The sequence below is a fragment of the Corythoichthys intestinalis genome, chromosome 13 (assembly GCF_030265065.1).
Source record: "Corythoichthys intestinalis isolate RoL2023-P3 chromosome 13, ASM3026506v1, whole genome shotgun sequence".
Taxonomy (NCBI): domain Eukaryota; kingdom Metazoa; phylum Chordata; class Actinopteri; order Syngnathiformes; family Syngnathidae; genus Corythoichthys; species Corythoichthys intestinalis.
Window position 1 is genome coordinate 51,864,029 of NC_080407.1, and position 17,506 is coordinate 51,881,534.

At 44.5% G+C, this 17,506-nt stretch overlaps 2 protein-coding genes across 2 annotated transcripts; one reads left to right on the top strand and one right to left on the bottom strand.

The window, feature by feature from the left end:
- The first annotated feature begins 495 nt into the window (after positions 1-495).
- Positions 496-6,839, top strand: rab1ba (zRAB1B, member RAS oncogene family a). Its single transcript, XM_057855452.1, has 6 exons — positions 496-989; positions 3,253-3,325; positions 3,393-3,488; positions 6,050-6,145; positions 6,218-6,349; positions 6,419-6,839. Exons 1-6 carry the CDS (start codon positions 976-978, stop codon positions 6,611-6,613), a joined length of 606 nt encoding a protein of 201 aa, XP_057711435.1. The 5' UTR covers positions 496-975; the 3' UTR covers positions 6,614-6,839.
- A 3,228-nt stretch (positions 6,840-10,067) lies between these two features.
- Positions 10,068-16,720, bottom strand: peli3 (pellino E3 ubiquitin protein ligase family member 3). The gene is made up of 7 exons (XM_057855451.1): positions 16,542-16,720; positions 15,210-15,394; positions 12,209-12,338; positions 12,035-12,136; positions 11,762-11,974; positions 11,209-11,397; positions 10,068-11,127 (listed from the first exon to the last, which is right to left on the bottom strand). The coding sequence occupies exons 2-7, from the start codon at positions 15,377-15,379 to the stop codon at positions 10,528-10,530; spliced, it is 1,404 nt and encodes a 467-aa protein (XP_057711434.1). The 5' UTR covers positions 15,380-15,394; positions 16,542-16,720; the 3' UTR covers positions 10,068-10,527.
- Positions 16,721-17,506: the final 786 nt, after the last annotated feature.

Genomic DNA, 17,506 nt, shown 5'->3' on the forward strand with positions numbered 1-17,506 from the left:
TGGCCAATATTTTTTGCCGATTCTGATACTTTAAAAATGACGTGATCGGACCCGATCGACCGGGATGCCGATCAATCGGGACATCTCTAATATCCATACATACATATTCAAACTATGCATGTTTTTTGGTATACTTTTTGTATACTAAGTATCTCTTTCCAATGCTAAATCTGAATAAATACATTAAACACCAAAAAAATGAGGTGGGGGGGCTGTTTCGCGGTTTTTCACTTATCGCGGCGGGTTCTGGTTCCAATTAACCGCGAAAAACGAGGGATCACGTAAACAAGGAATGGTGATTGATGACAATGATTCCTCCAAAACGTGTCTCCCAATGTTGATGTATATGTTTTCTGGTTATATTATCAAAATATATATTTCTTTGTATGAGTAAAACATCTTAGCTTGAACAGGAGGTTGTCATTCGGGCTGCTTTTTTAATATGAAACTACTCTCGCCAACTAAACCGGAAGAAATTTCTTTTATTTTGTTGAATCCGGAAGTTGAACTTGTTTTAGCATGCTAACCTTGATACTTCAGTTTTTTTCTAACAATGGGCTTCTGTTATGTCGGTGAACGACAAATGGTCAAGTATACGAATAATATAAAATAGAGCAGCTTATATTTGTCAAATGTACGCGAAGTACAACTCTTTTTGTCTCGCTTTGTCCATAGCGACACGTCAATTTACGTCAATTCCGCAAATGCGCACTCAGTCGGTCGGAGCCTGAGCTGAGCAACGGTCGCAGGAAGACAGAAAAACCAGTCAAACACGGTCCACTTTGAGCCGAACCTTGTTAAATATCATTAAATCGCAGCCCGGCGACGAGGAATGAACATTATATGATCCAATAGTGAGCACTCGACGGTCACGGGAGCAGCAAAACGTCCGTTTCCAGTGACTCGGCAACCGGAACAACGAGCCATTTTGCCGTAGTCGGAAGGAAGAGTCGACTCAGCGACTGAAAACAGACCATGAATCCCGAATAGTAAGTTTGAGCCTTACTTTTGTCATTATAAACCCTCGCTCTTTGACCATGAAACGCCGTTCATGCTAATGTCATGCTAAGGTTGATGTTCATTATCATATCATGTTCACGTCGGCGGTGGCGAACAGGGCGTTTCATCCGGAAGTGTCAGCTGACTGCCTGGCGAGGCTTTGTGCCACAACAGTCCCAAAAAAATGGATCAGACCTTCTACAAATGTGTTTTACAACCCCTAGCAAAAAGTATGGAATCACCAGTCTCGGACAAGCACTCAGACATTTTATCATGTAGAACAAACTCGGATAAAAATTGGTTCAAAAGTGCAACTCGTTAGCATTCAGAAACACTAAAAGAAATGAATAAAAAACATTGTGGTGGTCAGTAAATGTTAATTTTAGAGAGCAAGTGCAGGGAAATATATATGGAATCCCTCCATTCTGAGGAAAAAATATGGAATCATGAGAAACAAATAACAAAACACATCTCTAGTATTTAGTCGCACCACCTCTTGAAGGGATAAGAAAGCTGTCTAAAATTTTAAATGTAAACGTCTGCATTTATTGAAGATTTAACCAGTCATCTACCCAGTGCCTTTGCCAGACATGCAGCCCCATATCATCAAGGACTGAGAGAATTTTGACGTTTTCTTCAGGCAGTCATCTTTGTAAATCTCACTGGAACAGCACCAAACAAAGTTTCCAGCATCATCACCTTGTCCAATGCAGATTCTTGACTCTTGACAAGACGATGATGCTGGAACTTTGGTTTGGTGCTGTTCCAGTGCGATTTACAAAGATGGCTGCCTGAAGAAAACATTAAAATTCCCTCAGTCCTTGAGATTTACAAAGATGAATCCCTGAAGAAAACATCAAAATTCCCTCAGTCTTTGATGTTTTCTTCAGGCGGTCATCTTTGTAAATCTCACTGGAACAGCACCAAACAAAGGTTCCAGCATCATCACCAGGTGGAAAAGCGCTATATTAGTATAACACCATTTACCATTTGTCCAATGCAGATTCTTGACTCTTGACAAGGCAATGATGCTGGAACTTTTGTTTGGTGCTGTTCCAGTGAGATTTACAAAGATGACCGCCTGAAGAAAACATCAAAATTCCCTCAGTCCTTGATGTTTTCAGTTAGCCCTAGAATAAATGCTTAAATCCCTGAAGAAAACATCAAAATTCCCTCAGTCCTTGATGTTTTCTTCAGGCGTTCATCTTTGTAAATCTCACTGGAACAGCACCAAACAAAAGTTCCAGCATCTTCACCTTGTGTAATGCAGATTCTTGACGCTGGACACCTTGTCCAATACAGATTCTTGACTCTTGACAAGGCGATGATGTTGGAACTTTTGTTTGGTGCTGTTCCAGTGAGATTTACAAAGACGACTGCCTGAAGAAAACATCAAGGACTGAGGGAATTTTGATGTCCCTGAAGAAAACATCAAGGACTGAGGGAATTTTGATGTTTTCTTCAGGCAGTCGTCTTTGTAAATCTCACTGGAACAGCACCAAACAAAGGTTCCAGCATCATCACCATTCCCTCAGTCCTTGATGTTTTCTTCAGGCAGTCATCTTTGTAAATCTCACTGGAACAGCACCAAACAAAGGTTCCAGCATCATCACCTTGTCCAATGCACATTCTTGACTCTTGACAAGGCGATGATGCTGGCATTTTTGTTTGGTGCTGTTCCAGGGCTGTTTCTTCAGGCAGTCATCTTTGTAAATCTCACTGGAACAGCACCAAACAAAAGTTCCAGCATCATCACCTTGTCAAGAGTGAAGAATCTGCATTGGACAAGGTGATGATGCTGGAACCTTTGTTTGGTGCTGTTCCAGTGAGGCTGCATGTCAGCCAAAGGCACTGGCTAGGGGTTGTACAAGCAAAACGCGTTATACAGCAACTAAAAAATCTCAGTTGCATCATCTGGTGTTTAAATCAGGAAGTTCCGCATGTCACTGTACGTCGTCGGCATAGATGTGTTGTTTATGGTTATTAAACTCATTGGCTGCCATTGACTGTGCTAGACGTCCAATCCATTTAAAGTGGAAGGGTTTTAAGGAACCTGACGATTGGACGTCCATCACCGTCGTTGTCACTCAAAGGGTTAACGCCGAGTTAGGAGACAGATGGCATACGTTCCTGAAATCGGACACTTGCTACGGAATCCCTTTACAAGCGTGTAAACGCAAGCTTCTCTAGTTTCTTCACCGCCACGCTAATTATTAACGCGGTGGTTGACTGACGTGTTTCTGCTTCTTCCAGCGATTATCTGTTCAAGCTGCTGCTGATCGGGGACTCGGGAGTGGGCAAGTCCTGCCTGTTGCTCCGCTTTGCCGTGAGTACCGCATTTTTAGGTGGAAAGATAGCCAAGCTAAGGTTTTCCTCTCGTGGTATATTTACAGGACGATACCTACACTGAAAGTTACATCAGCACCATCGGAGTGGACTTTAAAATCCGAACTATTGAACTGGACGGCAAGACCATCAAACTGCAGATTGTGAGTACTGTAATTTTGGCTACAAGGCGCACCTGATTAAGATGCCACCCACCAAATGCGACATGAAAACGGCATTTGTTCATAGTTGTTCTGTAATGCTCGTCAGTTAGCAAATGTAGCGGCCGCCTTATGAAAACAGAGCTTTTCCGGTGAAAAGTCTTGCGAATAAAGGCATAAATCCCTGAATTCTTCATCGATATGGATGTAAAACAATCTAATCTTGGTTAAAAGTAAAAAAAACGTGCAGTTAGCATTCACATAAATATAGCGAACAATGACGCTAGTCAGTTAGCATTTGTAGTGGCCGCCTTATGAAAACAGAGCTATTCCGGTGAAAATTCTTGTGAATAAATTAGGGCTGTCAAACGATTAAAATTTTTAATCGAGTCAATCACAGCTTAAAAATTAATCGTAATTAATCGCAATTCAAACATCTATAAAATACGCCATATTTTTCTGTAAATTATTGTTGGAATGAAAAGATAAGAAGGATATACATTCAACATACTGTACGTAAGTACTGCATTTGTTTTTTATAACAATAAATCAACAAGATGGCATTAACATTATTAACATTCTGTTAAAGTGATTGATGGACAGAAAGAGTTGTAGTTCTTAAAAGATAAATGTTAGTACAAGTTATAGAAATTTTATATCAAAACCCCATTTAATGTTTTCGTTTTAATAAAATGTGTAAAATTTTCAAACATAAACTAGTAGCTCGCCATTGTTAATGTCAATAATTACACAATGCTCATGGTCCTGAAAGCCATAAAATCAGTCGCACCCAAGCGCCAGCAGAGGGCGACAAAACACCAAAAAAACACAAATACAAAATGGACTTGACACTGCTGTCATTTTAATCTGTTTGAGCGGGGCATGTGCGTTAAATGCGTCAAATATTTTAACGTGATTCATTTAAAAAATTAATTACCGCCCGTTAACGCGATAATTTTGACAGCCCTAGAATAAATGCTTAAATCCCTGAATTCTACTTAGATCTAGAGGAGTTCCAAAAAATCGATTATTACATGCATCGCGATTCGACACGTGACGATTTGATTACGATTCATAAAGGTTAAAAAAACGATGATTTTCACTCATAACTTTCTGACAGCCGCTCGTAGAGGAACGAAATTTAAGACATGTCTGCCGCCCGGACATCGTTAACGGACGCACGCAAAACGTTATGATGGATGTTGAGATTTACTCCTTTTTAAATGACTGGAAAATAAATTTGTGTATGAGACGGGCAGGCACCGCCGAGTTGTGCTTTTGTGCGGAAGTTGTTTTTTAGAGCAAGAGGGGAAGAGAGATCGTTCGTTGCACTTTGTCTTTCAGATGTCCAGCTCTAGTTTTAAGGCATTTCAATTGAAACATGTCCTGAGCGTGTTGCTCAGACCCGTGTGCGTCTATAAGAGGTGATTACACGAACCCTCTTGTACTGTTTAGCCTTTATTGTTGTTTGATATGTTAATAGTTAGCGCCGAGCACTAAGCTAATTAGCTAATTTGCTAACGTGTATTTCATATGCAGGACTTGTAAAAACATGATTAAGTACAACAGTAACACTACAAACATGCGAAATAGTACAGAAATCTGTTGTTGCATGTCGGGCTGCAGCTATCGAATATTTTAGTAGTCAATTAATCGATGGACTAGTTAGTTCGAATAATCGAGTAATCGGATAAGGAACATTAAAGATTAAAATACCTCAGCTGAGCCTCAAACGGTATAAGTTTATTTTGAAAATGAGGATCTATGTAAAACAAAAGAACAATTGGCTAAATTACATAGAAAAAGTCAGCTAGCTTAAATGCTATAAAATGCTAAAGTTTTTTTTTTACAATGGTCTAATCAAATGGTTCAGGCACATATTCCCACAAAAATGGCTAAATATACCTATAAACTAAATACTGAATGCATGAAAAAACAGCTCAAACAAAAAGTTGGCTTACGTTAGTCTTAACAGGGAGCAGTTGGATTCAGCCATGTGAACAGAGGCAGACCACAGGGCAGTGTATCCACCCTAATCAATAAAACTAAATGCCAACACTTTCAAAATAAACCATTACACAGCCACTTTTATTAAACGAATACTCGAAGCAACAAAATTTAATTCGAATATTTTTTTCGAATAATCGAATAATCGAGTTAATCAATTAATCGTTGCAGCACTAGTTGCAAGTGCTGCCTGGGAGCCGACAGGCGTGTGTGCGCGTGGCCGGGCAGGGAGAGAAGAAAGTGCATGCGCTGTAATGAGTGTGAGTGTGGCGATGTTGGAGGCTGCCAGACTTTTTTTTTGTATGGGCATGTTTCCATCCTTCCTGTTGAATCATAAGGACATTTTAAATGAATAACGGACATAAATTTGTTTGGATACTTTTTAATCCGTAATGTACCATGCATCGATAATCGTGATGACCGTGATCAACCAAAAGTCTGTCTCGCGCCAGCCCTGTTGAATAAACTTCTCTGTTCTCCGCTCTCCTCGTATGTTTACGTCCTCGCGCTAGAGTTGCTTGTCGCTTTACCAAAGTTAAAATTTTGTCTTTTCTCAGTGGGACACAGCAGGCCAGGAGAGGTTTCGCACCATCACCTCGAGCTACTATCGCGGCGCACACGGCATCATCGTAGTCTACGACGTGACAGATCAGGTAAGCTAGTAGCAGGCAAGACTCGGGTTGGCGCCCATGTGCTGCCCGTTGAACGTAAACTTGACGTTACAGGAGTCCTACAGTAACGTCAAACAGTGGCTCCAGGAAATCGACCGCTACGCTAGCGAAAATGTCAACAAGCTTCTGGTGGGCAACAAGTGTGACCTGACCACGAAGAAAGTAGTGGACTATACAACAGCCAAGGTAGGTTTGGGCTAAAGGCGCAGTGCTCAAACATGAAATGCTAATGCTAACGTCGTTTTTCTTCTGCAGGAGTTTGCCGACTCGTTGTCCATCCCCTTCCTGGAGACGAGCGCAAAGAATGCCACAAACGTAGAACAGGCCTTCATGACCATGGCGGCAGAGATCAAGAAGCGTATGGGCCCCGGAGCCACCGCGGGTGGCGACAAACCCAATTTGAAAATTGAGAGCACCCCCGTCAGGCAGTCGGGGGGCGGTTGCTGTTGAACGAGCGCCAGGCTAAGCGTCTCGGTCCCCTCTTTCCTAGAATTCTGTCCTGTGGTTTTGCCTCCCTCCTTGAATGTCACGTCATCTCTCCATCGACCTCTCGGTCCAGATTCCCTACGCACAGGAGATTACGATTACGCTAGAACTTTCCACACGTCAACGGTACCGCTCTTCTTTCCGGGGCGCGCCTTCTTTACCCGTCGCTTCTTTTTGCTAACGCTCATTTCCGTCCCATCGCCATCCAGTCAGTCCAAACGTACGTTTTGCGAAGCGGGCGCTAGCAACTTTTGCGCTACCGTGCCTTGTGACTGCACAAGGCGGGAAAGAAATTCTCGCGTCGTTTTTGACTAAAACCAGATGGTGGCTTAAAAACACGGCAAGTTTCTATACTGGCTCCGGAAAAATGAGATGCGAGCCAGTCTTTTTTTGAAGTCTTTTGATTTCACTTTTGTTTTTTAGGGTTCGCTAATGCTATTGTGCGGGAAGATGTCGCAGCGTCTAACTGAAGCTGCTATTTAAACTTGTCGAGTAGTGTTTTTTTTTTTTTTTTTTTTTTTTTGTTTTAGCTTGCTGTATGCTATCATTGTTGGGTTTGCTTAAAGTAGTAAATACAGCGCAAGTCTTGTTTTTCTTGCTATTGGCGGTGATGCACAGTGCTGGTCCGAAGCTTGACTTTCAGGCGCCGATGCGATTGGAGCACGAGGACGTTCAGGGACTGATTGGTCTCGGGTTCCCGGACTAAATATGATTTCCCGACTTGCCTCCTTTGTGTTACCAAACTCCTCAGCTTCCCAGAGAAGCACTTGTCTATTTTTCGGTCACGTTCGCCAACTCACTACAGCAGATTTCAGATGATTTTTGGATGTTTAGCTAAGCTAAGTACTCACACACACGATTGAGGCATTTGTCTTTTTGGTTTTGCTCGTCACTTGGTGCTGTTTCCTGCTGATTTTTGACATGATGTTTGTCTGTACATATTATAAATATCTATATAAAATGAGGAAAATGTTGCAACGGTATAAGTAGTCGAGATGGTTTATTTCGTGCTTTTCATTTGGATTGGCGGGCTAACTTCAGTCCCACTTTTGGCTGTAAATGACAGGGTTCCTACAGGTTTCCTCAAGTTAAATTTAAGACCATTTTTTAAAAACCCAATTACTACAGTGTATCACAAAAGTGAGTACACCCCTCGCATTTCTGCAGATATTTAAGTATATCTTTTCATGGGACAACACTGACAAAATGACACTTTGACACAATGAAAGTAGTCTGTGTGCATGTTATTTAATATAGTTAATTTATTTTCCCCTCAAAATAACTCAAAATATAGCCATTTATCTCCAAACCCCTGGCAACAAAAGTGAGTACACCCCTTAGAAACTACATCCCTAAATGTCCAAATTGAGTACTGCTTGTCATTTTCCCTCCAAAATGTCATGTGACTCGTTAGTGTTACTAGGTCCAAGTGTGCATAGGGAGCAGGTGTGTTCAAATTTGTAGTGTAGCTCTCACACTCTCTCATACTGGTCACTGAAAGTTCCAACATGGCACCACTCTTCCTGCAGATCAGTCTATCACATCCATCAGGACTAATCTTCACCCGTTCTTATCTACAAAACTGCTGTAGTTCAGTCATATTACTGGGATGTCTGCCATCAATCGCTGTCTTTAGGTCATGCCACAGCATCTCAATGGGGTTCAAGTCTGGACTTTGACTTGGCCACTCCATAACGTGTATTTTGTTCTTCTGAAACTTGTGTGTTGTGGATGATTGTCTTGTGCCAGCATCCATCTTCTTTTAAGCTTCAACTGTCTGACACAGCCTCAGGTTTTCCAGCAAAACATCCTGTTAGACTTTTGAATTCTTTCTTCCATCAATGGTTGCAAGTTGTCCAGCCCCTGAGGCAGCAAAGCAGCCCCAAATCATCATGCTCCCTCAATCGTGGTGATGAGGTGTTGATGTTGGTGAGCTGTTCCATTTTTCCTTCACACATGATGTTGTGTGTTACTCCCAAACCATCTTCGGTTTCATTGGTCCACAAAATATTTTGCCAAAACTTCTGTGGAATGTCCAAGTGCCTTTTTGCGAACATGAAACGAGCAGCAATGTTTTTTTAGACAGCAGTGGCTTCCTCCGTGGAGCCCTCCAATGAACACAATTCTCGGCCATTGTTTTGCATACAGTTGATGTGTGCACAGAAATATTGGACTGTGCCAGTGAATTATATTAAGTCTTAAGCAGACACTCTAGGTTTTTTTTTTTTTTAACTCTCTGAGGATTCTGCGCTGAACTCTTGGCGTCATCTTTGGTGGACGGCTACTCATTGGGACAGAACCAACAGTGCTAAACTCTCTCCATTTGTACACAGCTCCTCTGACTGTTGAGTAATGAACATCCAGACCTTTAGAGATGGTTTTGTATCCTTTCTCAGCTTTATACCAATCAACAATCCTTGATCGCAGGTCTTCAGACAGCTCTTTTGACCGGATCATGATGCACATCAGACAATGCTTCTCATCAAGACAGTTCTTACCAGGTGTGTGTTTTATAGTGGGCAGGGCAGCTTTAAACTACTCATCAGTGATTGGGCACACACCTGACTTAAAATGTTTTGTAAAAATTGGTTTCAATTGCTGTGAGGGAGAGGGTTCACTTACTAATTTCCCCCCCTTCTATCTTTGTTTGCATGCTATGTTCATTAAAATATGAAAACCTATCAATGTTTGGGTGGTTTTAGTGAAAGCAGACACTGAATTTTCATCTGTGAGATTTTGACAAAGATCAGATCACATTTGATGGTGATTTTATGCCGAAATGTGAGAAATTCCAAAAGGTTGATACTTTTTCATACCACGGTAGCTAGTGTTAGCTTATGTCACTAACATGAGCAGCTTGCTGGCTAGCTTTAGCTTCTGTGTCTTCAGGCTCATGAGAAGCTGGCTGTCTTATACAGGCAGATTGAAAAACGCCAGCAATGGAGGGAGTTTGTTTCTTTCCTCTAATGGAGGTTATTTGCTTGGACGATTTAGCATGGGTCTCTAGTGCCATTGTGCCCACCTAAATTGTTTTCAAAAGCCTTGAACACACTTCTACTAGTTTGAAACAAAGGCGAAAGGATTGTTTACTTAATACTTAACCACGCTTTGTTGAATTTACCCTAAAATTAGCAGTCATTTCCACGGGTTCCACTGGTGTGTCCTTTTACGGAGGGACTGACACCGTAACACCCCCCCCCCCCCCCCACCGACTCGGACGCAACCGCTAAGGTCAAAGTCCGTTCTGTCTCACCTACCAAATATGAACAGCAGTGGAGCAAATCCCAAAGGTTAAGATGAGTGCTAATATTTTAAGTCTTGTCCCAATGACTGGCAGCTACTGACCTTGAGCTATTTTTAGCATGCGGGGGTGGGGGGGTGGGTACCACTCGTAATAGTAAAGTCGCTGACAAACAAATCACGCCTGTGTCAACACAATTTATTTACAAATTCTGCATATACAGCACACATGAAGTACCACGTGGGGCTTCGGTCTGGCGGAACGCACTTCCCGTTTAGCTAACATAGTGATACAGTGGTGCCATGAGTTGTGGGTTCATCGAGATAATCTCTTCGTCGTTTTAGATCCAAGACTATCCGGGCGCCATCGATGCACATTGGTTCCCGTGCAGTGGAAGGACAGGATCAATAGGTGGCAGTCATGTGCCGTTAAGTTGGTTTGCCGAACGCCAACGGGCACCGAAGAACAACGCGGAGGGATCGTACAGTCGTGTTTAGTGCTTGCATTTTCCTCGTTTGCAGGTTGATCATTTTTGGTAGGGCTGGACCGTATTGGTTGCATTTCCATTGATTTCAATGGGAAGTCTTTTGAGAAACGAGCGAGTTAGTCGTATCTCAAGGCACCACTTTGGTCGGCTTCAGTCGACGGGGCCCTGGAAGATGAGTTTAATGTGGCCTTGCTCGCCCGTCAACCAGGTCCCGCAGAAGGGGCAGGCGGCGTGAAAGGCGTGTGTCCCGTGCGGTAGCGGGATCTGACTCCATCCCACCGCCGTCTTTTGGGAGCAAACGTGACCGCACGGGCAGAAGGCGTGAGTGGGCGCCCCCGCGTCCAGATACAAGCCGCCCTCGCAGCCCAGCCACAGCGGCACGTAGGGGCCCACCCGCCGGCACATGGGGCACTCCCGCTCCCCGGTGGCGGCCGGCACAGTGCCTCCCGGCCCAGCGGGGCTCTTTTCCTTGCGGTACCCCCAGTTGTGGTAGCCGTGCACGTGGCCGCAGTTGACGTACACCCACGGCTGCTTCTTGTCCACAATCTCGCGCTGCGCCAGGCTGGGGAAGGCCAGAGTGTTGAAACCCACGGGGCACTGGGGTCGGGCGGCGTTCAGCTCCTGGCGAAGGGACTCTAGCTGCTTCAGAGTAGGCGTGTGGCGTAGGCCGGCGGGAGTCCGCCACAGAAGCGTGGCACCGCAAAGGTCGATCAGGGAGCCGTCCTGCAGGGTGTTGGACTCGTTGTCAACCTGTGCCAGGGAACATCAACAAGACAGATCGAAATCCTTTGGTCACACAATAAAGACTTCGGAATCCTCTTTGGTCCGTACCAACTTGCCCCTCTGTTGGGCCGAGCGGGTCTCCCTCAGGGCGAAGACGTTGCCGCAGACGGAGATTTCCCTCCAGACACCCGGAGCCGGCTCGGAAACAAACTCCCCCGCCGGGTGCATGACCAGCACCCCGTTGGTGGTCAGGCCATCCATCAGGCCGTCCGAAGTCCTCCACTTGGCTGCCCGTTCCTGCCGGAGAAAAGAATAGCGGATGTCGAGGAGCAGGCCCAGAGGGAGGATGTTGGAGGTGGATGCCAGGTGGCGGAGGCTATATTTAGATCTGACTCATGCAAAGAGGTTCACCCACGCCTAAGAATAAACCTCATTTCCGAGAAAATGGAGGATGAAGACAAAAAAAAACGCAAAGCATTCATGATGTCACGGTTGGGAATTAAAACTCATATGCGTGCGAGTGGGTTCTGTTGAATGTTGCATGGAGTGAAGTCATGCTGACTTGAGAAAGCTATTTTTAGTCCCGCGCGAGCGGCAGCACCTAGCGTGTCACGTTTTCGGCAAATGTCACCTTCACGCCACACGACAAAGCCTGACTCACCCCTAGGAAGATGTTTTTCGAAGAGTCGAAACCCGCGGCGTAAATGCGAGCCGTGTAGGGGGCGTTGCGCTCACACATGATGCGGCAGGCGTAGCGAGAGATGGTGCTCTGCGCCGACTGACCTCCGCCCCCCTCTCCGGCGGCGCATCCACCGCCCCCGCCGGAAGTGTCCGTCACCACAAAGTCAATCATGCTCTCTGTGGAGCGCCCGATCTGACGGAAGACGCAAGTTACCCAACTGTCGGGAAGTCCCTCGACACACGTTCCGCTTACCTGAAACATGTCTGTGTTGGTGTCATGCGTGTACTCCACAATAACGGAGTGGCTGCGAGAAAGTGTGTACGAGATGCTGTGCTGGCTTTTGTTGCTAAGTGCCTGCAAAGAAACAAAACATTGTCCAGATTAGCATTCAAGGATTTTTGTTACGCAACATGTTGGGATGATCACCTTCGACACCAGAGGCGTTGAGATGTTGTGGATGACGTCAGGTTTGACCCCGTTGGCTTTGGGTCTCTTATAAAGGGCCAGACGGCTTCTCCTGCGACCTTTGTCCCCGCTGGCAAGTGAGCCATTGTGCCTGGAAAGAATGCCAAGAAATCTATACTGTGTGCATTCATGGATGTGTCAGGCAATTTGCAAAAAAACAAGCGCAAATAGCCGCAACACAAATGCAAAATGACCACAACGGAGGGTTTACAGCAGTGGTTCTTAACCTGGGTTTGGCAAACCTGTTTTCGTACGCTGATTAAATCCAGGCAAAGTGGCTTCTTAGTAATGTTGCACCGATACCAGTATTGGCGGCGGGTCCATACGGCACTAAAATGATGGTATCGGCGAGTACCAACAAATAGGGCGCCGATTCCATTTACTGGTATCACTTGAACGCAGCCATCTTTCTCCTGACACTCACTACACTCTGTTGTGTGATGACACGTGATCACTTTGCATGCCAAGCAGCTATCGCTATTGGCCTGCTCCAGACCAATTTAAGCGGGCTAATAGCCGCTCTTAACCAATGCCGGGGCAGCTTTTTCATATTGAGGAAAAACAAACGAGAAGAAAATTGTCGGCGGTCTGGAAATATTTCAGCAGAGAACCGTGGTACCCAAACCGGTCCTCAAGGACCCCTGTGGGTCCTGGTTTTTGTTCCTACCGATTGAGCATAGACCGTTTAACCAATGAGGTTTCTGCTAAAACAAGCAGCACCTGACTACAATCAACTGATTACACTTGTAAAAAACCAGATTGGTACACATGTGTCGTCCTGTTTTGTTGGAAAGAAATCCAGCACCCACAGCGGCCCGATGTGGAATAGTTTGGGAACCCCTGGCATAGAAACTCCGTCCAGTACAATGGCTGCATGCAAGATTTACAGCCTGAAAGTTTCGAGAGGTGGAGTTAAATCGGCCAGTTTCAATACCTCGAACCTGATAAAACATCTGAAGACAAAACGTGAACGAACACAGAGTTTGAGGCTGCAACAGCAGGACTGCTATCCAGAAGAAGGGGCATGAACCGCAGCAACAAACCCTGGTCAGTTCACTTTGTCAACTTTACTGGAAGAAGTGACTGCTGTAGAAGTAAGCTAAGCTAAGTGGCTAAATTGTGTATATCAGAGAGGGAGCGAGAGACTCACTCGTGCTCTGCTTGCATTTGTGCGTAGCTATAAAAGCGAGAGTTATGTTGCTGCTGGTGCACAGAGAGGGATGCTGATAGACAGGATGCTGTGATCAATTATTATTAAATTATTATTATTTCTCACCCATAACAGGTTTGCAAGAAAAAGTTGTACTGGATTCACTTTGTATTAGTCTTTTTCCTGTTTCACAAAGGTAAGCAGCAGCCTGACAAAGCCATGATTTCACATCCATGTATGTAGCTCTTCATATAAACAGTATATATATTTCAAACTGTGTGGTATCGGAATGGTATCGGCCGAAACTGCACAGCCAGGTATCGGTATCGGGGCCAAAAAATAGTATCAGTACATCACTACTTTTTTGATCAGGTTTTGGACTGGCTTGCTCCCAATTTACAGGCTTAATCCATGTTTTTTAACTGCTAGTCTTCGATCTGATGGGAGGAGGAACTGGTTTTGCTCAGAGGAAGGTTGACTCACACTTGGTAAGCGGGAATACAACAGACCAATGGGCAACGTGGTCAACGACGGTCAGGGCATCGAAACTTTGAATTTAAATTTTTAAAATTCGAATGGTTCCGGGTGAACCGGAGTGTTAGTCCCGGATCCCATCGAAGCTCGATGCCCAACCGAGCCGCTACTCCTCCGTGTTGAGAGGAGCCAGTTGAGGTGGCTCGGGGATCTGGTTCGGATGCCTCCTGGACGCCTCCCTGGAGAGGTGTTCTGAGCATGTCCAACCGGTGGGAGGCCCCGGGGGACGACCCAGGACACGCCAGAGAGACTATGTCTCTAAGCTGGCCTGGGAACGCCTTAGGATCAAGCCGCTGGAGCTGTTTGAAGTGGCTGGGGAGAGGGAAGTCCAGGCTTTCCTGCAAAAGCTGCTGCCCCTGACCCCGGATTAACACTGGAACTACCGGGGGGTTTTTTGGCTATAAAGAAATACCAGGAAGGCGTCAAATGACATGATACCAAACTGACTACTTGACTTTGTCAAACAATAGACCCCCCCAAACAAGCAATCAAGCACCCTAGGTGTGAAGGGGCGGTTTCACTCCGAATAGCTGCAATTAGCATCTTGAATATTTGCAAATCGAGTCTTTTTAACTCCTGGGTTAGTGTAAAAATGATGAGAGTGGCATGAAACTACAACTAGCATCCAGAACTGTAGAACATTGAGTGTTAGAACATCTGGGACAAATCCCATTAAGCACCTTTACTTTGTCTTGATCAAAATTCAGTTGTCAAGGTTCACAGTTTATTATATTGAAGCACACAATGACCAAAGAACTTTACACACCAGCTCAAACAGCTGTTTTGTCACAGCAAACAAGCTTCAGTATATACGTACTGTAGGCAAACTGCAGCTTTTCGAATATGTAAAAAGGTTGTCCGCCCAACTGCCTGCCTGAGCAGTCCACTGTCCAACTAAACCAAGGCAACCCTGCCCTGCAAACACTCAAGATGCTAATTGGAGCAATCCAACCCCGTGGTTTTGCGAGTGTGAATGGGAATGACGAATGAGGACCATAGTGCTTAAAAGATATGCTGATTAGGGTCAGATGATCCTTCTCTGGTTACAAAAGTTATTTGAAGAAACTGATCCACCCTTAGTAGTTCTAATTTTAAGCGGTAGATGATAGATGGATGCTTTATTTTCTAATTCGATAGGGTTCGGTGAATCCACATATGAACCTTGTGAGGTTCGGTACCGTTAGCAAGGTTAAGAACCACTGGTTTACGGTAAACGGATACGATAAACGTCACATATGTAAATCCTTCAAGAGCTTGAGCGTCATTTCTCCATCTCACCCCAAGACGATGAGTTCGCCATAGGTGACGGGCTCGCGGTCTTCAGGAAAGACTCCGTCCAGACGAGAACTGGAGCCTAGGAGAGGCGAGGGCTGGCTCTTGTTGCAGGATGGGCGCAGCTCCAGAGATGGGGGGGGACACAGCGCCTCCGAGCTACCCTCCAAAACCATGCCCACTCGCCACCACTGGAGAGGAGGAACACACAATTAGTTGCTACTACATCCTCAAGACCGTTTCCGAACGTGACCGTGGATAGTATACAAATCGATGCTTTAGGTCACCTCTCATTAGCTAGGATGGAGAACAACAAGCGCAAGATCTTCCTTCATAGACATCCCGTTACCAGGATGATTCCAGAAATGCCATCTGCTCCAGTAGGAGGGAGGAAGGATGAAGGGCACCAAGAGGTGACGCTTTCCCCCACCCCTCAAAAAAAAAGGGGGTGTGGCCTTTACTTATGAGCATGCGTAAATGGCAACAGCGTGGCAGGGTGATGGATTGCTACCCGTTTTCTAATCAAGCCACAGTCACATCTGGTGGACAAAAGAACAGAGACAAAAGAAGACCGAGGCAGTGCAACAAAGACTCGGAAAGTCGTCTTGCTCGGTGACAAGGTCTAACCGTGGATGGAGTTACAAAACACGTTCACGTTTGATAGCATTATGTAAGATGAAGAGCGCTACACGTCTCCCACGCTTTCCGGGATCGCTTCAACTTTCAAGTTGGAGCGTCGCTTCCCTTTGAGAGCCAGTTATCACGCCCACAAAAATATTTATTTTGTAAAAACATGCCTCTAAATTTCACTCCTGATTACTAAAAATTGAAAAAGCTAGAAATTTCCCAGTGGAAGAGGAGTCCATAATTTGATTTCAATGTATGGACAAAATATTCTGCAGGCCTTGACAGATGTCAACAACATGGTTCTCCTAGAAAACAGCTGGAAACTAATGAGTTTAAGAATGAGTCAGGTGTGTGATGATCAGCCATTTTCCCCACATCCGAAAAGGATGCTGAAGTCACATGATCAATAGGCCGTAAACGCCTTTGAAGGAGAACATGGGCGGAGAACATGGGCGTCCAATGAGCTTTCCTTCTGCGTCTGGCTTAACAAGTGCATACGCCGCCTTTGTTTTTGTACGCGCTGGCGGGCACACGGGGGGGATTCCGTTCCCAAAAAAGGCAAATCAGTCACACATCATGCGAAAATCAAGACGTGAATGCGACACTAGCGTCGGGGTTCAGATGACAGGCCGTCGCTGGGCTGCCATTTGCTTTCACGAGCGCCCTCAGCTGATCGTCACATAAAACAAACACGTCAACGTGCCTACGTACCCGTTGGTTTCCGACGGAGATCGGTGGTCGTGATGGGATTCCTCCTCGTGCTTTGGCGGGGGTTCCGACAGTCCACGTCAGTCCCGCGGAGAGGGAAGAAGGGACAGAAGGATTAAGAACTGAAGAAGCTAGTCTCTCTCGTTCCCTTTCTCTTGTTCTGTCTCTCCCTCCCGCTACGGTTACTTGTGTTGCATTTAAAGAACCTGGTAAATTCCAGTTCCAAATATGTATCCATGCTAAATTGGAATTATTTGAATTATTGAATTATAGTAGTTGATGCTAGGGCTGCCACAAATGATTATTTCTATAGTTGACTCATCCATTATTTCCGTAAATAATACATTTGAGAAACATGTTATTTACTGTCTTATTACTAAGTAACTATTTTTCCCCCAAAGAAAAAAACGAATGTTTCCAAAGATCTCATTTTGATTCTCAATTTTAACTAGGGCTGTCAAATGTTTAAAATTTTTAATCAAGTTAATTACAGCTTAAAAATTAATTAATCGCAATTCTAACCATCTATAAAACATGCCATATTTTTCTGTAAATTATTGTTGGAATGGAAAGATAAGACGGCTATATACATTCAACATACAGTACATGAGTACTGTATTTGTTTATTATAACAATAAATCAACAAGATCGCATTAACATTATTAACATTCTCTTAAAGTGATCCACGGATAGAAAGACTTGTAGTTCTTAAAAGATAAATATTAGTACAAGTTATAGAAATTTTATATTAAAACTAGGGCTGTCAAAATTATCGTGTTAACGGGCGGTAATGAATTTCTTAAATCAATCATGTTAAAATATTTGATGCAATTAACGCACATGCCCCGGTCAAACATTAAAATGACAGCACAGTGAAATGTGTACTTGTTGTGTTTTTCGGAGTTTTGTTGCCCTCTGCTGGTGCTTAGATGCGACTGATTTTATAGGCTTCAGCACCCATGAGCATT